The sequence below is a fragment of the Urocitellus parryii genome, chromosome 1 (assembly GCF_045843805.1).
Source record: "Urocitellus parryii isolate mUroPar1 chromosome 1, mUroPar1.hap1, whole genome shotgun sequence".
NCBI lineage: Eukaryota > Metazoa > Chordata > Mammalia > Rodentia > Sciuridae > Urocitellus > Urocitellus parryii.
Genome location: NC_135531.1, coordinates 154,622,097 through 154,647,586, shown reverse-complemented (window position 1 = coordinate 154,647,586; position 25,490 = coordinate 154,622,097). Strand labels below are relative to the sequence as shown.

The 25,490-nt window shown below is 46.1% G+C and overlaps 1 protein-coding gene across 2 annotated transcripts in view; it reads right to left on the bottom strand.

The window, feature by feature from the left end:
• LOC144254498 (protein KIBRA) overlaps positions 1 to 25,490 on the bottom strand; it is a 156,237-nt gene that overhangs the window by 53,355 nt on the left and 77,392 nt on the right. For both annotated transcript variants that reach the window (XM_077797745.1, XM_077797744.1), the window contains exons 4-9: positions 16,485 to 16,561; positions 15,143 to 15,222; positions 9,740 to 9,869; positions 7,933 to 8,079; positions 6,732 to 6,805; positions 2,522 to 2,764 (exon numbers count right to left, since the gene is read on the bottom strand). In XM_077797745.1, coding sequence (XP_077653871.1) covers positions 2,522 to 2,764; positions 6,732 to 6,805; positions 7,933 to 8,079; positions 9,740 to 9,869; positions 15,143 to 15,222; positions 16,485 to 16,561 — 751 coding nt within the window. The remainder of the gene's footprint in view (positions 1 to 2,521; positions 2,765 to 6,731; positions 6,806 to 7,932; positions 8,080 to 9,739; positions 9,870 to 15,142; positions 15,223 to 16,484; positions 16,562 to 25,490) is intronic.

Sequence of the window (25,490 nt, the reverse complement as noted above, 5' to 3'; positions counted from 1 at the left end):
ATATGGTATACTCCATAATGATTGTAAATTGAACTATACTAGATTAGTATTCTGGCTAATCTCAGCTTATAAAATACTTATTATATTTTACTAGTCTAAATGATAATTGCAATTCTGAGTTTCTAAAGAAAGGCTCTTCTTGAAGTCAATTATGTTGCTCCAAATTTATCTGAGGATTTATTTTAAACTTTGACTAATGTACTGCAAGAGAAAGTCTGCCAAGGAGCCAGGCGTGGTGGCTCATGCCTATAATCCCAGCAGCTGGGGACGTAGAGGCAGGAGAATCACGAGTTCAGTCCGCCTCAGCAACTTAGGCCTTAAGCAACTCAGCAAGACCTGTCTTAAAGGAAAAAAATAAAAAAGGCTGGGGATATGGCTCAGTGGTTAAGTGCCCCTGGGTTCAATCCCCAGTACAAAAAAAAAAAAAAAAAAAAAGCTCAAATGATCTGTACAGAAATTTCTCCTATACAAAAATGGCCAACAAGTACAAAAAAATCACTCGACATCTCTAATCACTAGGCAAATGTGAATTAAAACTACAATGAGATATTATCTTACCCCAGATAGAATGGTCATGATAAAAAAGACAAATAAATATCCAACACTGGCGAGGATGCAGAGAAAGGAAATAGCACTGGCATTAATGTCAATTCATATAACCACTATGCAAGAAGTACGGAGGTGCTGTTAAAAACAGAACCACCGTGGTATGATACAGCAATTCCACTAGTAGGTATGCATCCAAAGGATGTCCATCCTTACATCAGAGAGACACCTGCACTCCCATGTTTAATGCAGCACTATTCACAATAGCAAAAGTAATCAACCAGGTGTCCACTGCCTGATGAGTGGATAAAGAAAATGAGATATAAATATATACACTAACACAATGAAATTATTCAGCCATAGAAAAGAACAAAATCCTGTCATTTGGGGCAAAGATGGACAGATGAGGAGGACATGGTAAGTGAAATAAGCCAGACACAGGAAGGTTCTCACTTATTTGTAGAAGTCAGAAAGGTGATCTGCAGAAACCAGGAGTGAATGAGAGGCTGGGAAGAGTGTTGGTTGGGGACAGAGGGAGGTCAGACAATGGATCCCCAAGTTACATAGGGGGAATCAGGTCCAGTGTTGCACACCACACTAGGGCAACTACCATTTGCAACAGTTTTTGTGTGTGTGTTTCAAAATAACAAGGAGAGTCTGAAGGTTCCCAGGACAGAAATGATAAATGTTTGGGGAGATGGAAATGTCAGTTTTCCTGACTGGGTCATTATACAATATATATATATATATTTAATTACCATATTGTACCCCATAAACATGTGCAAATATTATGTGTCATTAAAAAAAAAGAAAAAGAAAAATCACTAGCTTTGACTCTAAGTTCATAAGGGCAGGAAATTTGCAATAAAATCTGCCACCAAAAATCTGCTAGGTTCTTCCCCCAGCACCACAAAAAAATGAATATGTGCATTTGTGTGTGTGTGTATAAATATAAATAAAATACGGAACCTCGGGCAGCCCAGGGCCCACACTTCCACCTGCTGGAGCAGGGAGACGGCACATGCTGTAGACAACGGGCTCTGTGCACTATGGTCTGACGTGGACGGCCACCAGGCACTTCCACAACCTGTTGATCCCTATAAGCATAACAGTTTACAACCTGGACACACCAATGGGCTTCAAACTGCAGTCACTTAGGATGTGGTGAAATCAGTTTAGTGGGCCATAAGCAGCATGAAGCTTGAAAAGAAATACATAAATACATTCATCCGGTGGTATTCTGGGAGATCGGTTGCAGACTCACATACAACACACACACATGTGCATGCACACTTGGATACTGAAGTCCACGGTTCAAATTTCTTATGTGTACGGGGTAGTATTTGCATAAAGCACATACATATTTTCCTATATACTTTAAATCATCTTTAGATTGTTATAATACCTAATATGATGTAAATGCCATCTCAAATAGCTGTTACACTGCACTATGTGTTTGTATTTTTTGTTGTATTATTTAGAAATTTGTTTTTTCTTCACCCTTTCAATCTGCAGTTGGCTGAATCTATGGATATAGATGCCATGTATGCTGAGGGCTGATTGTCCAACAGAAGACATCGGAGGACACAGAAAGCATGTGCTCTACTGTGCCAAACTTGTGGCAAGATACAAAATGTGAATCACTGTCACAAAGTTGGAAAACGAGTGTCCTCAAGGATTCTGAGTTATGGGGCTCACTTCTATCAGAAGATTCACTTCTGAAAGGCGGTGCCCAGGCAGGAAACTTTGGGCAACATGATTGAGCTCCAGGTGGCTGGTGCGCTGGGTGGCAATCCCTTCCCTGATAAGCTACCGTGGAGGCTGTAAGACACCTAAACTGACACTGCTCATGGAGAAGTCAGGTGCCCAAGGTGTGCCCCTCACCTCTGGTCCCTGCTGGGCCAGAGGACAGGCACATTCCCTAACCCTAGCCCCTGGGACACACCTGGTTCATACTTCTCAGCCCCAGACCCACCTCTGTGTCAGCGCCTTGCTCTGGGTGTCCCGGGCTGCCTGCAGGTCCTTCTCCAGACGCTTCCGAGCCATCTCCAACTGTTCTACCTCCCCCTGGGTCCACTTTCGGGGGCTGATGAAGCGCATCTCCTTCAGCAGCTCCTCCTTCTCGTTGATGAGGATCAGCCGGTCCCTCTCTGAGTCTAACACCCCTGGCCAGGCCTCACTGTCGAGCTTGGCCAGCTGGATCTTCAGGTTGGCGATCCTGGGGGCGGAGAAGGTGAGATCCACTGGTGTGAACAAAGGCACTGTGAGGACAGGAGACTGTGCTTCTACAGACAGAAGGACCCAGGGGCCAGGAGACCCTCAGAGCACTCTTTGGCAGTTATAGTCTTCCTTTTAATCAGTTTCTAGGAAACACATTTTATCTAACAATGTTGGTGCCTATCCTGTCCCAACCATGAAGTGGTCTCTAGGATACAGACATGAGCTAGGCAATGCCCCCAAGCCTGCTACATGAGAGACTTGGATCCAATACCAGGCAATAATCTCTTTCCATGAGCTGTGTGACCCTGGGCCAACTGTTCACCTCTCTGAAGGGAATAAATAAAGCTCCTTCCTTATGAGGTTGTGGTTCAAGATTTTAATGCAACCCATAAACCCTCAAAGCAAAGTACTTGGCACACAGTAAGGCCTCAATAAATGTTTCTGTTGCTACTGTTGTTATTACCTGGTTGGGCCACTTATTAGTTATGTAACACTAGGTAAACTCCCCAAGACCTGAAGATAAGAAAAATAATCACTCATCCTTTGGATTGTGAGGATCAGCAGTAATGTCTGCAAGGTGCCTGCCGCACAGTACGCGCTCTGCCAATGACAGTTGCGGACAACAGGGGTATTGGTGACTAACCATGTGTTCTCAGTCCAGAGAGTGGTGGTGGTGCTATTGAAAAGCCATGCATTTGGGGGTTCAGATGCTTTGAGTGGAATCCTGCCTCTGGCCTTTGTGAAAGAAGGTGGGGCCGGAGGTGCAGCTTGGTGGTTGAGCACGTGCTTTGTATGTGGGAAGCCCTGGGTTCGATACTAAGCATCACCCACAAAAAAAACAAAAACAAAAACAAAAAACAAAAAACAAAACAAACAAACAAAAAAAAAACCAACAACAACAACAAAAAACACATTTCAGTGTCACATTTGGTGCCTGGTATACTGAAGGCACTTAATAAATGCTAAGGGAAGAAATCAACAGCCTTGCATCTTAACTTCTCTAAGACTCAGGATCCTCGTCTGTAAGGTGGGGATAATGACAGTACCTACAAGGTGGGTTATAAAAAAGAAGCAGTAAGATCTCTTTAGATATTGCCAAGTATTATATAGACATGAGGAAATATTACCACTAAAATAAGATTCCCAGTGTAATGAAGAGTACTGCTAGAAATACCTGAAAGTAATTATGCCATGATCCTTTAGACTTGACCTATTCAAATCATGTCTGGGCCTCATGTCTCGGCCTTACCCCATCCCATCAGGGCAGACACACAGGAGTTGTTAACCTCACTGGATATATGCCTGACGGCTCCCCTGAGACTGCAAATCACAAACATGGCCAATACTTGTTGGGAGCTGAGACCTATGGCCTGCAGCTCAGTCTGATCTGTGGTCAGTGTGGTTGAACTCATCGTACCAAAACATCGTTGGAGACAAGACCTCTTGTCATGAGTAGCAAAAACTCCATACAGAAAAACACCTCGAGGTTTGCTCCTTCCCCGGTCAAGTTTCCCAGTAGGAATCCTTATGGTTTACCATTCGGTTTCACATTGATATATACAGCAATCCATGAAGGTTAGCTATGGGGCAACTTCATAGAGCCCTGCTATCTCCAGGACTCTGATCAGCTCTGAGGATGGCATCAAAGGTCTGGCAGCTAGACTCTAAGCAGAACACTGAGGAGTGATGGACGCTTTCCTGGGTGTACTTTCTAGGGTGCTATCACTATGCTATTGCTGCTTAAATCAGGGTAACTCATCCTCTGGAAAATCTGATGGAAACTGTCAGTCTCTCAACTTCGAAACACACTTGACAAAACCTGACATGTGACGATCAGACATTCCATTCACTATGGCTATCTCCCTTCCTTCACAAATCCTGCAGCCCCTGCTTTCCAACCTCTTCTGCCTCCTTTACACCAAATCTAGCTTTGGGTAGAGGCGGAGGTAAGAAGCCGGGTAAAGTCAGATGAGCCAGGAAGCTCTGTGATAATTTTAATGGCTTGACCCCAGAGGGAACACTTCGGTGCTTCAGTCTCTCCAGGACTGGTTACGTAGGACAGGCATTACTGCAAGCTGGAATAGATCCAAGGTTCAGAGTGGCCCCCTTCAGAGGGGACAAGTGACTGTCCAAACACACACGTTCTGCTGTTTTGCTGAATCCCTAGTGGGAAGGGGAAACAGTTCAAAGGCATCTGCTTCCCTCCACCTGACCATTATCTAATTCTTCCTTCTTTTGCTAACAACATCATGGTGTGCCTATGGAAAACCTCTCCTCCCATACTCTTAAGTTGCTTGGTTCCCCCAAAGCTGACCTCAGTCTCCTTCCAGCATGAGCATATGACCCATGCGTGGACTTTCATGGAATTCTAATCCTCTTGCTCCCACCCTCCCTACCAGCCGTGCATCAGTGATTGGTTCATCCAAAACTGTCAGTGAATCTCAAGTTATTTTGTGGGTCTGGGGACTAAACCCAGGGCCCTGAACAGGCAAGACAAGCACTTTTGCCACTGAGCTACATCCCAGCCTTTGAGACTCATTAAAATTGTTGGGAAAGGCAGGTCCCCTTTCTACTGGGGTTGCTACCCTGGTTGTATGTAAGCTTAGAATTGTTGAGGGTCATCTTGTCACCTTGGGAGAAAAACCTGTTTGAAATGAAGCCAAAACAAAGACAGCGAGGTGGAGAATATAGAGATGGAATCTATGTACCGTTAATTGAGTACCTGGATCCAGCTAAGCCTGAATCTGTATTCCCCCAGGATTTTGGAGTTAGATAAGACAATAAATTCCCTTTTTGTTTCTTCCTCTGGTTTCTATCACATTTCTGTCATAGCTGCAGAGAATCTGGTGCTAACGGAAGGTTGGGAGAGAAGAACTGGGCATTACCACACCCTACCCAGCCTGGCTGAGAGAATTCATGGGCCAGGCAACTTAGTCCATGGAGGAATGGCTGTAATACGCCTGGATTCATTCACCAGCAAATGCTCAGGGGGTTCTTTCCCAGTAGGTCTGACTCAGTGTATAGGAAGATCATGAACTTGAAACCAGAATGTCTAGGGTTCCAATTCTAAAGGTACAACCTGGAAAAGCCATGAAACATCTTGCTAAACTCTCTCCCTTCTAAATATGGAAATAATAAGATAGAAGCTATGGTATGAGGTTGCTTTTAAAATTAAATAAGATAATAGATGCACAAACGTCTTAATATTGCTGGGTGCAGTGGCACATGCCTATAATCCCAGCGACTTGGGAAATGCAGGCAAGAGGATCAAGTTCAAGGCGAGTCTCTGCAACTCAGTGAGACTGTCTTGAAATAAAAAACAAAAATGGCTTGGGGACATGCCCCGGTGGTAGAAGAGCCCCTGGGTTCAACCTCCAGTACAACAATAAATAAACAAATAAGATGTTTTAGTACAACAAGCAATCTGTTTATGCCTATTAACAGATGCTCTAAAAATGCCAGGTTTGATTATTATTTTATTTGTGGAAGTGCAACCCAGCCGCTTTGGATTCCATGAAGCCACATCTTTATGGAGTTGAAACTCAGTTGAAAAGCACAGCCAGCTCGCGGTCATGCAGGAGATGTTGTAGTGGATAGTGTCTGTAGTCCTCTTAGCCTATTGCCAAAAATGACCAAACAAACCTGTGGATCCTCCAAACCAAACTACTTCCAGGATCATCAGAAAACTTTGATTACAGAAACCAACACAAGAAGGAGAAAGATAAATCATCTTTGAGAGGTTAAGCAGATTTGGGTTCAAAGCATAGTTCCATTCTCTACACAGTGTCCTGAGCAAGGCATTGCCTCTCTAAATTCCAGAGGATTAACATAAGAGGACTATACTACCTACCTTCGTAATTTTGGGGAGGGTTAAACAGGGTGGGAATGCAAAAAGCTGGGCTCGGAGCAGACCCCCACCATATGACTGTAGGAACCCCCCAGCCCTAGCACCAGCCTGGAGTTACCTTCTCTTAGCCTCTTCATATCGAAGACGCAGTCTGACCTTTTCTGCCAATTGATTGTTGCCGCTGGTGCCGAACTAGAGGGCGAGAGCAGAGTCGGGAGTTACACAGCTATTGTGGCCGCTACTGAGCTATGTTTCGAGAGCTCAGGAAGGACTTGACAGCTTGTGTGGGGCAGAGCAAAGAACAGCCCTCGATTCTTGGGCTGGCTTGTGGATGGCAGGGAAGCTAGTTAAACAAAAAATACTTCTCTTCCTTCAGGTCATGGAAACAGTCTCAAACTGACATCCACCCCTTGAGGAAGAGAAGCCGAAGGTCTAGAAGCCCCAAATGGCTCAGAGCCAATGGAGGCAGGAGAGGTAGCAGGTGAGAAGAGACAGGGACAGGAAATCCATAAGAAAGCCATCCTGGGGTGCTGGGAAGGGGGCAGTAGAAAACTCAGGCTGCAGTCAGAACTCAATCCTGACCGCACATGGAGAAGGTCCTAGGAATTAGGAGGCATGGGGTCTCTTCACGAATACCTGGCTTACATGTGGCTTTTAGCGGGACACGTGGATGGTGTGGGGAAGGAGGGAACAGCTCCATGCCCTGTGCACCTCTGTCAAGAGCCATAAGAAGCTACAAGGTTCCCCAGACAACACATGGATACAGCTTCTCTTCCCAAGCCAGAGGATGCCCCTGACATCTGACGGGAGTAGTCTTTAGCGCAGAAGCTGGAGGTAGTCTGGCTATGTCGTCTGCTCTAGTGAAACTCTCCAAAAGTTACAGCTCACCATGAGTGGGCGCTACCCACGATCCCCATTGGAACAGCACTTCACTGCTCATGACCCCCTGGGACTGCGCTTTAATTAGGAGTCACACAGCTGTGTGAAAGCGGCACACATAGCTTTGGGACTAACAGGAGGGAAATATCCTCTGCCTTCCAGCTGAATGGAGCTGCGCACAGTATGACAGAAACCAGAGGAAGACACTTTAAAAAGTGTCCTTTAAAAGTGTTTTCCATGAAGGTCTAGAGGCATAAGCACCTGGCCAGGTAATGTCAGAGCGGAGGAGCCCTGAGCTGGTGCGCTTCCCTGCCCCACCTGCCAGAGCTTTGGGGCCAGGAGCTGTGAGAAAAGGCGCTCCCCAGGGTGGAGTTGGCAGCCAGTGAAAGCAAGCAGAGGGCACCTGCCTGGAAGCCCTCCTGTGGGACCCGCCTACTCACACTCCCCGAGATGTCCGTCTGGGAGCTCACGTCCAAGTACTGTTTCGGCAGTGGGAAGCCTGAGCTCTCCAGAGAGCTGCTGCTGGACCACAGGTCCGAGTGAGACCCTCTGTCTGTGCAGAAGCCATCCTTGAGCATGGTGAGGCTCTGCAGGCAGAGGGGGACAGTGGGTAGGTTAGTCATGCATCTTCCAGGTCTGCCAGGCACTGTGGGCTTTCCTGGGCATCTTCTCTAATCTAGAAATCTGTGCTCACCCCTGATAACCCGCTGATGCCATGCAGAGCGCTCCGAGTGAGTGGGCACTTACAGGACCTTTTACATGGAGACAGCAGGGTGCATGTGGACTCAGCCCAGGGCACAATCCCTGCTGTATCTTCTAGCTGTGCCATCTAAGCTGGATGATTAACTTGTCTGTGCCTCAACTTCCTTTCCTGTAAGATGGGAATGACCCTAGGTGCTACCTCACAGGGCAGTCACATTGATTAAACTGATGACAGTGTGAAATGTGGTATAGCCAATACTCAGCAACGGTCGGTTTCACTAAGAGCTCACTGAATCCTGACAATAGCTCTTTCAGGAATGACTTGTGATTATTCCCCCTTTTATCAAGGAGAAGCTGGCAATGGTCAGAGCCAGGATTTGGACTTGACTTTGTTGCTCTGTGTTCTTAACTGCTAATCACAACAGGAATGCTCCTTGCTGTCCAGGAGCACCCTGTCTGAATGTTTTCACTGGGCTGCTGTCTCAGGCGGGAGTTGTGGAAATACTCTGTCTTAGAGCATAAAGCTTCCTTTACTTAGCAACTTGCAGCCAGCAGCCCTGGGTCTTGGACTTTTAATCTGCCAATGGCAACCATGATAGAGATCTCTGAGGTCAGGGTGGTTCCTGTGTGGGGAGGTGGTATGCCCAGGGGTTAAGCAAATAGGCTTTTGAGTCAGGTGCTCGGAGGGGTTTGAATCCTGGCTCTATCCGTTGTACTGAGTCCTGCAGTCCTTATCTGTAGAATCAAATTAAAGCAGAGTTGATTTAGAAGACAGGTCAGGCCCATTGCACCAATACATGCAAAGTCCTTGGCACAGCTGCCTGGCGTGGTAGAGAATAACTCTTCTCCTGTGTTCAGTTCTCAGCACATAGTGAGAACACACATACACAAAATGATTACAGAGATACTGCATCCTGATGTTGAGGTTAACGATGCTGAAACCATCTCCTTCCATTTGCTTCATTGAAAGATAAACCCAGTGGCCAGAGCTAGTGGCAAGGACATGGCCTTTGGGGTATGCCTGACGGTGACCACCCCAGCTTTGCCACTGACCCTATGTGGCCCCAGGTCAGCCATCTAGTACACTGAAGCCTCCTATCTTTCCTCTATAAAATGGGACCAAACTCCAAGAAGACTAGTCAAGGTCAAGTTGCTCTTGTCTGAAACGCCTGGGACAGGAATTGAATTGTTTCAGACCTGGATCTTTACAGATGCTGGAATATCTGCATATACACCATGAGCTATCTCAGGAAGGGACCCAAGTCTAAACAGGAAACTGTTGTCCACATGGCTTATGTGCACAGCCAGGAGGTGACCTCATAGGAGACCTTTGGTGCACCTGTGTTCCACCACAGGTCAGGTGTGGAATTTCCCATGGGGGCATCATGTTGGCGGTCAAAAGTTTCAGAGAGCATTTCGCAGTCTGGATTTTTGGCAAGGAGTAAAAAGAGGGCAGTGGTCCCCAGGGATGTGGGAAGAACGTGCATGCAGGGGAGGGGTACGAGGAGGACTGAACTGGGTCCATGTGACTGGGAACGCACGTACCTTAAGGAGATCTTGCTTTTCCTTTTCCCCACAGGTGATGGCCTTCTTGATGGCTTTGGTTTCTCTCAAAACAGCCTGAGCTTCATCCAGTCTGTAGCTGCCCTGGGCATCAGACATTTTCTTATCGATTCTAGGAGACAGGTGATGGAAAAGGTCACACCCGGGAGGGACAAGGTTTCCCCGGGGGAAGTGCAGGCCAGTACTTCAATTCCCCAAGCAGTCTCCTCTCTGTCCTGCGTGCCCTTTCCTCTTCAGGTCTCACTTATGGGGTGTGGCGCGGAAGGTCCCTGCTAAATCACTAATGTCCCACAGCAGGCAGCTGCAGAAATAAGCTGCTTTTGAAACCAAGAGTCCTAAGCGTGGGCCCTCACAGGGAGCCTCTGGATCCCTTCCCTGGTCCTCTAGGCGGAGGCCCGGATACCAGGCACAGAGCGGTGACACTGCACTCCTTCTGTCCTTGATGATCATTTCCTACAGGAGCATCCCTGTCTTGACTCTGCACGGCTCAGGAACACAGCTGAGCGTGTTTGAATAGTTTCAGCCTCTGGCACAGGATGGTTTCCATCTGGGCATCTCTATCTCCACCCACTTGATAAACTTGACCACCAAAACCCTCCTCTGTTTATGGCCTCCCTATGCTTCCACGTGCATGTCTCCATACATTGCCTACGGTCTTCTGGGGGAGGGAGCCAAAATCACCCCTGTTCAAGAAGCACCATCCTTGATAATTATAATGTGTTGAATCACAGGATCAAAACTCCCAGCGGAGTAACCTTGGATACGGCTCCCAACCACACAGGGTCTCCGTTTCCTCCTCTGAAAATGTCTAGAGCACGTCATCTGCCTGGCCCATGCACAAGGAGTTGTTAGGGATGTCAAATGGGGTGAAGGATGGCAAATCCTTTGGTGAGCTAGGAAGTGCTGCACAAATGAAAGTGTTGCACAAAGACACCTCAAGCCCAGAGATCTCACTGGCTTATCCAGGACCTAGACGCAAATTTGTTTGGATGGGGACAAAAGGTGTCTAAGAAAGGGAAAAAAGTAAAATAAAGCTAGAGCTAAGCTAATTTTTTGTTTGCTATATTTTTTACAAGGCTGAAATGGATCTCAGGCCATGCAGGTATTCTACCACCAGACTCCAACCTAAAGATCCTCACACAGTTTTCCAAAGGTCAGACCAAACCAGATGGTTGTTGTTGGTGGTGGTTGGGGAAGTCCGGGCTTCTGGAGAAGAGGGCTGGAGGCAGGCGGGAGAAGGATCTGAGAGCATATCTGAGAGTGCTTTTAACTGCTTCACACTTTCATCAAAGGCTGGGGCTGCAGTTTCAGTAGAGGGCGGAGAAAAGAGGAAGTCTTACAGTCTGAGGGACACCACAAGCCCATTATTTCGGGATGAGAAAGCCTCCTAGGCATTCCTCTCTGCTTTCCTGCTAGAGGCCAAATTGTTCTGGGCTAAAAATAGCTGGAATGGGAATCACTGCTCTGAGCAGGTTGGTTTTCACCCTGTCTCATGGCCTCATCGTGGCCTCATCGTCTGGGCCTGGGGTGGAGGAGGAGAGAGGGAGGCAGGGAACTGTGGTCTCCACACAGCCTCCCCTGCGGTTACTTCAGCCTCCGTGGAGAGAATACAAAGCCTCGTTTATGTCTCCCCACTAAAAATAGCCTGTGGATTCCTTTCGAGGACTGGGGCCTGGGCAGGACGGCCAGGTTCACTGAGATCCATCTCAGATTCAGTCTGAAAAACTGGTGTAGGAACGATTTCCACAGCAGAATCCTGCCCAAGATGCTCTGTGGAGCAATAAGTGGGGAACAAGTGGTCTGGGGTGGGAGGTGGTCCTGCCTCCGACTGGCCAGGGAGGCGAGTGGCGGGTGCAGGGACAGCTATTTGCTTCAGCATGTCCAAGCACCAGGGTCTGGAGGGGGGCTGTGCCCAGCTGTCTTCTGCTAACAGGGTGAGAACGGCTCGGAATCCCCACAGGACCGGGCAGAAGTGGTGTGCCTGCTGGGCTGCACAGAGCCTCTCTACCTGATTCCTTCAAGGGCCTTAGCAACCAGACTCTGGAATTTGGCTCCAGAAAGTAGCTCTGAGAGGGAACACTCTCGGGATGGAGCTGGGGTGGGAGCGGGTGGGGGAGAACAAAGGGTCACCATTATGTACGCAGTGAATGAATCTTTTTTTTTCCCCTATAAAGGCAAAGAAAAGTTGTGTGTGTGTGTGTGTGTGTGTGTGTGTGTGTGTGTGTGTGTGTTTGGGGTGGGGGGGTGCGCATGTGTTTTAGGATTTTCAAAGTGCAGCTGTCCTTCCTTTCAGGCTCTCTGAGATTCACACACCCAGTAGCCACACAGAAGCAGGGCAAAGACTGATGGCAGTGGACAATTCCCCGCCTTGTCCAGACAACTCTTACTTGGGCACAGACCGTTTCTGTGACTGTGCAGGAAGACCCTGCTCCACCCCCCAACCCCAGCCAATCGCCAAGTCCCAACCCCTTCTTATTTGCAGGGGATCACGGGAGCAGGGGAGCTGAATTCCAAAGCTTGTGTTCAGTTTTTTTTTTCCTTTTCAGGTTCCTCTAAGAGGTTTCCTTCAATCCTTTCCAACCTTTCTCCTTCTTTTTAAAGATGCGGTCGTCGACAAATGGATTCGTAGGGGATGGTAACTGCCGAACACAGCTGGTACCATTGCCATCATGAATCCAACACAACTGTGCTTAGGAAATGAAAGAGCTGTGTCCTGTTGGGTGCACGTCAGCCTCTAGGAGTGAAAATGACATCTGGTCAAAGTGACCAGAGGGAAACTCCTAAGACACTCCTGAGGGTTGAGATCTACTTTCCCCCATGCTCAGCTGAGAGTGGGCATGACCCAGTGGGGAGGTCCCCACTGGACCCTAAAACACTCAAAGGGAGATGGAAAACTTATGTTTCCTAGGCATGGGGAGGGGGCTCTCAGGGATAATGCCACCAAGGGAGGCATCAAGACACAAGCTTTAAAACCCAACAGTCCAACAGTATCAACACACACACACACACACACACACACACACACACACACTCAAATAATTATAATAACCCAATAGCCCTGGACATGGAGTGCTTAGCATTTCCCTAGCACCAGGAGAAAAACAAAATCCAGTAGTCCTGGGTTCTGGTCCCAGCTCGATGCTTGCTGGCTGGGTGGCCCTGGGCATATTTCCAACCCTGTACCTCCATCTATAAAAGGGCAGTACCAAAAAATGTTCTGAAGAGGTAAGAAGAACAAGACCAGATGGCCAGAGTGAAAGGGGCTCCTCAGCCCAGGGTCGAGCTCAGGGCAGATGCAAAGTCTACCCAAGTCCAAGAGGACAACTAGCCAGAGGTCGGCACCTAGCTTCCTCTCACCAAACTCTTCCTACATGCCAGGTTCTCTCATGACCTGGGTAGGGATTTTTCTAATTCAATCTCTATGACCTCAACTCTTTCTGATAGACATAAAGGCTCAGAAGGGTTAAGTTACTTTTCCCTGGGATTTGAACCCTGGCCATCTGCCTCCTGAGGCTGCATTCCCAGCCCTCAGCCAAGATGCACAAGAAAGAAGACCCCTCCTTCCCCACTGCCTGCAGGAGCAAGGGCCGCAAAGGAGTCTTATCTGGGCCAGGTATCAGACACAGGGAGGGGTAGGAGGAGGCTTGCCTTTGGGCGTTCAGTGTCAGCTTACCAAACAACAAGAATTTTCAATGCTGCTCCAGGGTGACAGACAAAGTAGTAAAACAGGTTTGCAGGGACTAGGAGAATAATGGGAGGTGCTCTAGCCAGAAGCTCTTGAGGACTGCAGAAGCAGGGAGGGGAGGGCACACTCTGTTAGATGATGTGGGAACCAGTGGCCCTTAAACTATGTGCCCAGAAGCTGCTCGGCCAGAAAGTGGAGGACAGTGATGACTGCTCATTAGGCCAAAAATAGCAGTTTTTTCAAAGCTCACACTATTGCTCTGGATTGTCCTTGGTGCTGTTGAAATTCCCAAGAAGCATAAAACAGAGTCTTTGGACTTAATGAGTTTAGAATCTAGTTTGAGAGAGATGATTGGCACATGTATGTATACAAATAAATATATACATAAGTAATACACATAAACAAACGGAAAGCTAAAATGTGTAACAATTTGTCAAACAAAAAAACATACCCAATTTATCTTACAGGATATACTTTGGACAAGGTCACCGTTTTTACCACATGTGTTGTACTGGATTCGAGGTGGCCCTCCAGGTGTGGGGGCTTGTGCAATGGGAGGATACGAATGTGAAATAACCAAACCCCTCACTGGGGTTCACAGTTCATGGAATAGGACTTTTAGAGGACATCCAAAGGCTGGGGTGGTGGCAAAAGAATCGTGACTGTGGACTTGAGAACTCACGAGATGAGGAAAAGCTACAGTCTGGGAGAGACCAAAAGCAAGGGACTACAGAAAGAGCTGTCCGTAGATAGTGTGGCCTTCCTGGGACTCTGAGTGACAGGTCTCTTAGAAGGTAGAGATCTGGTGTCATGCCAAGTGCATCAGTGAGGACCCCCTTTGTGGTGAGCCCAACAGATACACTGAACACAATTCAAGGACCAGGTCCTGGTCACATTATTGTGGTTAATATAACAAGCTAGCATTTACTGTGCACTTGCTATGTGACTCAGTTTTCTCGTGTATATGGGGGGTTAACTAAAAGGAAAATTTCTCACAGAGTTGCTGTGAGGAGGGAAGGAATTTACCCATGCAGGAACACTGAAGGCATCTCTGGCACAGAGTAACTGCTTGACAAAGCTTAGCTGGCACAATCACCGGTGTGACAGTGAACACACTGCCCTTAAGAGCCCAAACATCTCCATCTTACTTGGCTGCCTGGCAGCTTCTAAAAGCAAATATGACATCTGGTCAAGTGATCCTGGGAACTCCGTAAGGCCCCCGTGAAGGGCCATGCGCGTGGCATGGTATAACTTCTCTAGTAATTTGTCTATTTCTGGAAGATGTCCCCGTTCCTTCAGTGGGTCACTAGGTGAAGTTGTGGCTCAGGTTAAGGGTCATGGAATTAAAGGGGCTGTGTGTTCGTGTGCATGAGACTCTAGTGGTCTGCCAGAGAAGCCGAGGCGTGTGCACCGGAGTGCTCAGCAACGCTGGCTTCGGAGCCTGGATAGTAAGACTTAGCTGAATGGAACAGACTTTTGTGGCTCCAGGAGTTCCAAGGAGGATGAGAGCCCTGTGATCTAAAGCGATTCTCCTTTCCTACCTGGGGTCCATATTGTCAGTCAATGCCATTGGAAAAGAACAGAATAGTTAAAGAGCTCATTTTGAGAGGTGAGGAAGGGATCTAAAGGAGACAGACAGAGGAGGTGAGGGCAGCTGAGGCGGGGGCCGCCCCATGCTCTGCCCCGCTGGCTGGACTTACTTCTTCAGGGTCTGAAAACCGCGCTCTTTAAACTGTAGCTCGTGCTGCAGGTGAACCATCTCTCTCTTCAGCTTGTTGACCTGGATGACAGAAGACCACACAAGGGCTGGATCAGAGGCTGACTGAGAGCTGCAGGTCTAGAAGGGGAACCCACAGCACCCTGCACAATGACTTGGGCCACACCCCTTGGACCACACAGGTCACAACACCCTTCCCTCACCAATGTGGGTCTTGTCTCTGAAGCTGTCCATTCAGTCAAACACCCTAGCCAGTTTCCTTAGGTCCTGCCCAGCCAGTCCTTGCTCCAGGGAGACAGGAAGTAGTCAGGAGCTGGCCACCTGACCTCAGAGAGAGCTGGGTCTCCTCAGTTGTTAGCAGTGAGATCTCTCTTAAGCCACTGGGCCATTCTGAGGCCCTTTCCTGCTCTGATGGATGAAGATGGCACTTCCCCGGGTTGTGTGTGAGGTAGCAGACAGTAGAGGTGAGAGGCAACAGAGGAACATCAGAGGCGAAACACGCCCCAGAGCCAGGCCCAGCCAATAGGAGGGCTGACTGGCCTGCATAGGAATTAAACTTTGCAAATGGGTTGCTAATAATCAAATATTGAGATATTTGCTAGAAGAAGCCTGGATACACAGTTCCTTTCCAAAATTACCTGAAGGCCTGGCAAAATGGAGCTCACATGCCATCATGGGTGTGGTAGACTAGAGCTGAAACTCTAGTACCCCCTAAGAGAGGCCACACCTCCCTAGACTGACAGTCCCCCAACTTCCGACTGCCTCCCCCAGAGCCCATCTCGTCCACTTACATTTTCTGGTAGACATCTGAGCTTGTGGAAACTACTTTGAGTGTACCTAAACTAGTGTTCCAACTAGTAACTTTACCAAGAGCAAGACACCTAACCACTGCGTCTTAGTTTCCATATCAGTAAAGTGGGAATAATAACATTCATCTCTAAGGTGGTCAAGAATTAAATAAGAGAGAACATGCAACAGCTAGGAAGAGAGTACGGAATAATAAGAACTTTGGTCTAAGACTTGAGTCTCTTGGGCCCCAGGGCCAGTTTCTCAGCTCCCGTCAGCGTTGTTGTTCATCTTTAAGATGTACATGACACTGGCTGCTGCATGGGGCTGCTGCAAGGACAGAGAGGACTTGCGATGACCAGGTCAGCACTAGGTCGGGTGTATGGCGACTGTTGTGAGGTGGTAGCTGTTATGACCATCATCCATATCACAACCCCTGCTCTGTTGTTATTATCTGGGGCCTGGCCTGGATGAAGCATCTACTCTGGTCTAGTGGCCCCAGGTTTTGGTGACCTGCAGCATGGCAGAAGAGGCCCTACCCGGGATTTTGCAGTGGCAATCTCGGCTTTCAGGATCTCGGGGTCATACTTCGAGCTGGATGATGAGCCAGAGACCACTGTAATGAAAAACCAAAAGAATTTCAGAAAAAGAAATACATTTTAGCAAAGTTGGCTTTTTGCCCTTCTAAACAAACTCAGAAAGGAAGCACTAAAAGGGAATAACCTAAATGTCCAACAAAGGGGGATTTCCTAAAGAAATATGGTACATGAGTATTATTTGTTGAATAAAGATACAACTCATGCAATTTAAACTGTTGGTGCAGGGCTGGGGATCAGCAATTATAAAGCACCTGCCTAGTATGCACAAGGAGCTGGGTTCGATCCTCAGTACCTCAAAAAATGAAAAGGAAAGGAAAGAAAATGTGCAAAACACTACATAATAGGAGAAATGTCTGAAACCTATTGTTTGTTACACGAAAATTAGTTTACAAAGAAATAGAAATAATTTAAACTCAGAAAACGTACATAGTTTACAAATATACACACATGTATCTTTAGAAAGAGCCGAAAGAAATATACCATACTGATTCTTCTACAGTTGGATGATAAATGGAATTAATTTTCACCTTCTTATTTTTCTCTTTCCTACATTTTCTGATATAAATATGTTTTAATCACAAAAAACACTAGAAATGATTCTTATTCCTTTCTAATATTAATGTACATATGAAAAGGAAAATAAATATTATGCATATCCTACCACCCTAATGTAATTATCCTTTTCCCAAGTTGCCTTCTGCTGTTTATCTACAGTTCTATCATATTGTAATTTTATTCCATTTTAAAAACACTATTTATCTTTAAAAGGGATTTTATGGCTTATAAAAATGAACACAACAGAGTAAAATACATAAAATAAAAGTCAGAAAATGAGACAAAGGGGGAGAATAAGGGCAAGGAAAGTCAGATTGTGAGTAAGTATGAGGTTAGAACTCGCTTCCTGACAAGAGGCACCACAAACCTGGCTCTGAGCTTCCTGACTGGTGCTGGGGAGAGGGAAACATAGCTAGATATGAGACTTATTGGGTCCCTACCTTACATTCAGCCCCGGTGTCCAGAACAGGACGGCTATTCTAGGTGAAAGCCAGAGATATAGCTTTCTCCCCTGTGAGCCCTTACTTACACTGGATAATCAATTCCACTGTCTCCCCTTTTCACTTAGCAGCATCTGAACACTGGCCATTCACCTGTAGGGAGATCAACTACTGAGAACTGGGGTTTCTGAGATCAGAGAAGCTTATTTGGAAACTGCTGGCAATTTTCAGTGTCTGGAAGCAAAAGTAATAGTCATGAGGAGGTTCTTCTGCTCTTTAGATTTAGTGAAAATACTCTAGTGGGCCTTTGGGTCATGCATGTGAAAAGTTAAAATATAACATTGGGAAGTTTGGAAAAACAAAAAATGCATCTGCCGCAGCCTTTCATTTCAAGACAATGGTGATGGTGGAGACTGGGATTTACCAGAAGAAACAGGTAGGAGTGGGGAGGGCCTTACAGCCTTGTCTTGGGCATGGCACAGGGACTCCAGGTACAGAGGTGTTTTGTTTTTAAATATATTTTTTTTTAGTTGTAGAAGGTATTTTGTTTATCTATTTTTATGTGGTGCTGAGGATTGAACCCAGTACCTCACACATGAGAGGCAAAGCACTGTACCACTGGGCCACAACCCCAGCCCCAGAGGGGTTTTGTTTTTGATGGAAGTTTTCACTTTGTGCCTTCTAATTCTTCTTGCTGGACGTGGGAGTTTCAGAAAAGGACCTGGAAGGATACAGAGCTAGAGGTGCTGCCCTGAGCATATTCCCTAAATGGGCACTTTTCAACTGCACTGTGAAAACTGTGGCTCAGGCTATTTGTTACTCGCAGATTGACAGTAAGACGTGGTGAAGAGCCTGTCGGAGGAGTGTCAAGTGGAAAGAACACGGGGGATAGGTGCGGACAGGTCATGGGCAGGGCCTGTTCTATGAGCTCCGTCCTGCCAGCCCCTCCCTTGGTATTAGGCAGTGCTGATGTTGCCGGGTCTACGCTGGGGGTACTGGTAAGGAGACCGTGACAGCAGCCTGCAAGAAGGGACCAGTCCCTCTGCGGCTGACCTGTAGACTGAGTTAGCATCCCCCGGCCATGTTCAGAAACCCTAGAAGGGAAACCAAAGAAGAACAGACCCCCCACCAACTGGCCTGCAGGGGATTTGATTTTTATTTTGTAGAATATTACTGGGAAGTGTACTGAAATGGAATATATTTTAAGTACATTGTTGTGGAAATAAAAAAATACATTCATAAAAGTAAATAAACTGTATGTGTACAGTTTGAAGAATTTTGACAAGAGAAAACACACATGATCAGATTTCCTGGGTCTGATCAGCCTCCCGGGTCTGCCTTCTCTTCCCCATACTCTGTAAAAAGAAGTTTATCTTCAAACAAGATCCTAAAGACAGCCAGCTTTTACCGTTTAGTTATATGTGAACACAGTTTATAAATCTAACATAGTACAAGGTTTGCTATAAGAGATGTTCAACAACCCTATTTCCCTAACACCCCCAAAGGGAACCATTTTCAATGGATTCAGATCCTTCAGATCCTTCCTTCCTTCCTTCCTTCCTTCCTTCCTTCCTTCCTTCCTTCCTTCCTTCCCTCCCTCCCTTTCTTCTCTCTTGCTCTCCTTTTCTCTAGTGCTAAGGTAAGGGATTGAACCTAGGGCCTCATGCATACTAGACAAGTGTCCTACCACTGAGCTTCCTCCCCAGCCCTATCTATCTACCTCTATGTCTCTAACAGATAATATGCATAAATTGCTGCTTCTTGGTCTCTACAGTTTTAGGCATTATTTATTCATTTCTCCCTCTGAAGTTAGGGATTTGCTCTGCTTGCTTCCAGCCCCTGCACCATACACATGCCCCTCTCCTACCTTCCCATCCTCTTAATTAACACAGCGTATTTCGGAGGAAGCTATCTTCAGCATTTGCATTATTTTCATTCAGCAAACATCTTGCTTGGGACAGAGCCACTTTTCCTTTCAGACACATTTTTTTTTTATTGTCCCCTATCTTGAGTTAATAACAGTCATTTTCCTGTTTGCTTAGTTCCAACAAACTTACACTAATTTAACCTCTCATCCTGCCAGTTATCTAAACTCTCACTGGAGGCGCAGAACAGCGCGCACCCCGCCAGCTTCCGCTCCTGCATCAGTGTGCGCCCTGAGGTCCCCTCACCTTACTCTGGGCATCCTCCTCGCCTCCCCTATCTTCCCTGTATCTCAGGTCTCCCTCTTCTGGTTGACTCCTTATTTTGGAAGAATACCACTTCTGCTAGCTAGCTTCCTGAGAAAAGAAACATGAAGGAAATAAATTCTTTGAAATCTTGCTTATCTCAAAATATCTTTATTCTACCCTTCACTTAAAAGTTAGTTGTACTGGATATAGAATTCTAGGTCGAAACTGATTTTCCTTAATATTTTAAAGACACTGCTCAATGTCTTGAGTTCCCAGCGTTGGATGTGAGATGCCTAGAGCTATTCTGGGTCCTGGTCATTATTTCATGATCTGCCTTTTCTCTCTGGGAGCCTTTGTGGCCTCGCGATATTCCCAAGGTTTGAAGTTTCCTAATGATGTGTCCAGGTGTGCTTTCAACCCTTGTGCTGGGAACCCAGTGAACCCTTTCAGTCTAAAAATCCTCCCCCTTCAGTTCTGGGGAAACATACTGAATTTCATTTCATGGATACTCCTTCCTCTGTTCTGTTTTCAGCTCTTCTTCCTGGACCCTTATTTTCCTCTTATTTCCAATCTCACTGTATTTTTTGTTCTACTTCTTACAAGGCTTCCTCAGTTTTATTATCCAGTCTTCCTGCGGAGTTTTCATTTCTGTGATCATATCTTAATTTCCAGAGCCTCGTGTTAGTCTCCGAAGGTCCGTGGTGTAGAATGGAGCGCCCTGTCCTCGTGTCAAGGCTGTGAGCTGCTCCTGAGGTTTTCTTCTCATGTAGACCCCTGCTTCCTCTGAGGTGGCCCCTTTGCCATGTGGCCAGTCTCCATTTTTCCTGTTATGGAACGTCTGGAGTCCCTCGTGTTTGCCCATGCTTAGGAAAGAGCGCTCGAGAGCCCGTCTGGAGAGTCCTTGGGCGCTCTGAGCTGCACGGTACATGATCTGGTTGGCTGCTTTCCCTTAGGTGTCCTCCATGTCACCGTCGTTACATTGTTTCCCTTCACATCTCTTTTCTGGCCACAATTCCCATCCCATGGCCTGCCACCCTGAAGGGCACCAAGGGAAATAGGAGGGCTGAGGTCTCCAAACCCAGCATACCCATTTTCATGGACTCACCATCTTTAGTGTGGCACACCGTGACGTTGAATTTGCCTGGCATCCTCCAGTCTAGAAACTGCTCTCCTCTCTCCAAAAAAAATAAATCTGTGGTCTTTGGCCAGGTAGTTGCCTGCTATAACCATTTGGGGAGGGATCTGATGGTGGGTCTCAGAAACAACTTTCACCAAATGTTCTCAGAGATCCTCCTCAGCTTGGGCCTCTCCAGAGACAGAGGGTGCCAACATCCCAGGCTTTGGCAAGTGCCCTGCGTGGACTATTGCAGTCAGTCTTCCTCACTACGGGCTCATTTTCTCTTCTCTCCGTCTCCCCAGGAGGCTGCTGTCTGTTCATCTACTCCACAGCTTCCAAATCTTTTTTTTTTATTAAATATTTATTTATTTATTAATTATTGGCGGACACAACATCTTTGTTTGTATGTGGTGCTGGAGGATTGAACCCGGGCCGCACGCATGCCAGGAGAGCGCGCTACCGCTTGAGCCACATTCCCAGCCCAAGCTTCCAAATCTTATTGCTGCTCTTCTGCAATTCTCTCTGTCCTTATCATGTTCCTTTTAAAACAAAATGTCTTACATGATAGTTTCTAAGTTCAGGAGTGAGTGGTTCAGAAGGGTTGCTCGACTGACATTTTTTGGTGGGGAGGGTACCGGGGATTGAATTCAAGGGCGCTCAGCCACTGAGCCACACCCCCCAGCCCTATTTTGTGTTTTATTTAGAGACAGGGTCTCACCGAGTTGCTTAGCGCCTCAGTTTTTTTGCTGAGGCTGGCTTTGAATTTGAGATCCTCCTGTCTCGGCCTCCTGAGTTGCTGGGATTACAGGCGTGTGTCACCGTGCCTGGCTCCAACTGACATTTTTAAGTAAAAAACCTTAAGTTTATTTTTCATACAGGAACCTAAAGCCTAGAGGATTGAAGAAGCGTGGTGAGATCAAGAACCCCACTTTCCTGAACCCTCACCTTTTTAAGGCTGGGAGGAACCAAGTGTAGGCCAAAAACTTTAGTGAAGTTAACTGGTAAAGTTGGACTAATTAAAGAGAATCTAGGTTTCTCTTACACCTGGGTATAAATTCTAGCTCTGACACTTTCTACCAATGTGACCTTGAGGGGGCCACTTGCCCTATCTGGGCCTCAGTTTCCTTGCACTTAGAATGGGAATAACATTCTCTTGAAGGATTGTGTGTTTGAGTGGTGAGGGAGAGGACTAGCCTGTGGCTCTCTAGGGTATACAGTAGATGCACATTAAACGAAAGCTGCCTCTTCCTTCCTTCCCCACAGAGTTAGACACTTCAACAGAGACTGCAAACAAAGTCTCCATGCAAGGGCAGGGCCCTGTCTGTGTCAGACCCAAGCAACTAGGGCCAGGTGGTAAAGTCCTCACAAGCCCTAGCAGGCCGTGGGAGTCAGAGGAGAAGCAGGTGACCTCACCGGTCTGTCACACAAGAGCTTGACTTGGAAGACAAACCTGGCTTGTAAAACCTGAAAAGGAGTCATGATGAGCTTTAGTCACACCTCAATTAACTGGGATACTTGGGCTGGGGGACTCCCCAGTACCGTCTGGTTTGAGTCTCAATTCAGTTGCCTGAAATGACCTCAGTCCTGGAAGATAGAAGATCCTCAACCCTGAAGATGGCGGTGGCCTTGAAGGGCTGGGGCAGCTCTTGGGGCTGTCTGAAAGTCAGACACAGGGCAGAAGAACTACTTCATCCCTAATTCCTACCATTGGCCAGGTATCTGCAAGCTGAGGACCCATATCTGAAGTGCACGGGACACAAGTGCTTTAGATGTTGGACTTCAGAACATTGAACACACGTAATGAGATACCTCGAGGATGGGATGCAGGTCAAAAGAGAAGATTTGTTTATGTTTCACAGACACCTTATACAGACAGCCTGAAAGTAGTTTTATTCAAGTTTTCTTTTCTTTTTTTGGCAGGGTACTGGGGATTGAACTCAGGGGCACTCGACCACTGAGCCATATTCCCAACCCTATTTTGTATTTTATTTAGAGACAGGGTCTCACTGAGTTGCTCATTGCCTCGACATTGCTGAGGCTGGCTTTGAACGCATGATCCTCCTGCCTCAGCTTCCTGAGCTGCTAAGATTACAGGTGTGGGCCACCATGCTCTGCTTTATTCAATATTTTTAATAACTACGTGCAGGAAACAGTTTTATGGTGCAAAAGTTGTCATTTATGACATAATGTTGGCATTCAAAAAGTTACAGATTTTAAAGCATTTTGGATTTTGGATAATTGGATTAAGGATACTTAGTCCTTGGGCTGGGGCTGGGGCTCAGTGGTAGAGAGCTTGCCTAGCATGTGTGAGGCACTGGGTTCTATTCTCAGCACTGCATATAAACAAATAAATAAAAATAAAGGTCCTCGACAACTATATATATTTTTTCTTTCTTTTTAAGGATACTCAGCCTGTATTCTTTTTTTTTTAGTTTTTTTTTTTTTGATCTTAGAGAATTTTTTTTTTATTATTTTTTTTTATTGGTTGTTCACAACATTACAAAGCTCATGACATATCATATTTCATACATTAGATTGAAGTGGGTTATGAACTCCCAATTTTACCCCAAATGCAGATTGCAGAATCACATCGGTTACACATCCACAATTTTACATAATGCCCAATTAGTAATTGTTGTATTCTGCTACCTTTCCTATCCCCTACTATCCCCCCTCCCCTCCCCTCCCATCTTCTCTCTCTACCCCATCTACTGTAATTCATTTCTCTCCTTGTTAATTTTCCCATTCCCCTCACAACCTCTTATATGTAATATTGTATAGCAATGAGGGTCTCCCTTCATTTCCATGCAATTTCCCTTTTCTCTCCCTTTCCCTCCCATCTCATGTCTCTGTTTAATGTTAATCTTTTCTTCCTGCTCTTCCTCCCTGCTCTGTTCATAGTTGCTCTCATTATATCAAAGAAGACATTTTGTATTTGTTTTTTAGGGATTGACTAGCTTCACTAAGCATAATCTGCTCTAGTGCCATCCATTTCCCTGCAAATTCTATGATTTTGTCATTTTTTATTGCTGCATAGTACTCCATTGTGTATAGATGCCACATTTTTTTTATCCATTCATCTATTGAAGGGCATCTGGGTTGGTTCCACAGTCTAGCAATTGTGAATTGTGCTGCTATGAACATCGATGTGGCAGCATCCCTGTAGCATGCTCTTTTAAGGTCTTCAGGGAATAGTCCTAGAAGGGCAATAGCAGGGTCAAATGGTGGTTCCATTCCCAGCTTTCCCAGGAATCTCCAAACTGCTTTCCAAATTGGCCGCACCAATTTGCAGTCCCACCAGCAATGTACAAGAGTACCCTTTTCTCCACATCCTCACCAGCACTTGTTGTTGTTTGACTTCATAGTGGCTGCCAATCTTACTGGAGTGAGATTGTATCTTAGGGTGGTTTTGATTTGCATTTCTCTGACTGCTAGAGATGGTGAGCATTTTTTCATGTACTTGTTGATTGATTGTATATCCTCCTCTGAGAAGTGTCTGTTCAGGTCCTTGGCCCATTTGTTGATTGGGTTATTTGCTATCTTATTGTCTAATTTTTTGAGTTCTTTGTATACTCTGGATATTAGGGCTCTATCTGAAGTGTGAGGAGTAAAAATTTGTTCCCAGGATGTAGGCTCCCTATTTACCTCTCTTATTGTTTCTCTTGCTGAGAAAAAACTTTTTAGTTTAAGTAAGTCCCATTTGTTGATTCTTGTTATTAACTCTTGTGCTATGGGTGTCCTATTAAGGAATTTGGAGCCCGACCCCACAATATGTAAATCATAGCCAACTTTTTCTTCTATCAGCTCAGCCTGTATTCTTAATGCTCCCAGGAATCTGTTAAAATTTTTTGTCACTGACAATGCCAATGAATTAATAATAATTGTTATTATTTACTGACAGCTTAAGAATGTGACACATACTATTCCAAGTATTTTATTAACTAATTTAAGCCCCCATAATATCTCTATGAAGATGATACTATTATGAGATCAATTTTATACTTGAAGAAACCTGGGCACAGAAGTAGCATCATTAACTCGAGGCTGCATGGCTAGTAATTTGCATATTTTCGGTTGGAACCCAGGTATCTGCTTCCAACATCTACACTCTCAAACTGTGTTTCCTATTAATATTTTTGAGCCATTAGTTATTAGGAAACTGTTCTATATGTTTCCTCTAGGCCACTGCTTTTCACCTGGGGCCAACTTTCACTCCCAGAGCACATCTGGAGATGTCTGGAAACAATTTTGTTTGTCACAACTTGGGGGTGAAAGGTGCTACCAGCATCTAGTAGGTACAGATCAGGGACGCTGCAAACATTCTCCAACATGCAGGGTAGCCTCTGCAAAGATCTACCAAGCCCTAAATGTCAACCATGCTGCAGTTGAGAGACCTTAAGATGGACCTGCCAGAGGAAGGCACTCATAGTATTTCAACAACATAAGGAATCTGAGATTTTGAGAGTTCACATATGCTCCCTAAGAGGACATGCTCCGTGCTGCTAGAGCAGACCCTGAGGCCCAGGCCTTCTGACCACAGAGACCCCTGGCCATCACCTCCTGCCAAAGCGTTTGTCATGCGAATACTTCATTCTTGCAGTATCTGTCTGTTTTCCCCCAGCTGAGTTTTAATTTTGGACACTTTATATCCACTTATCACTAA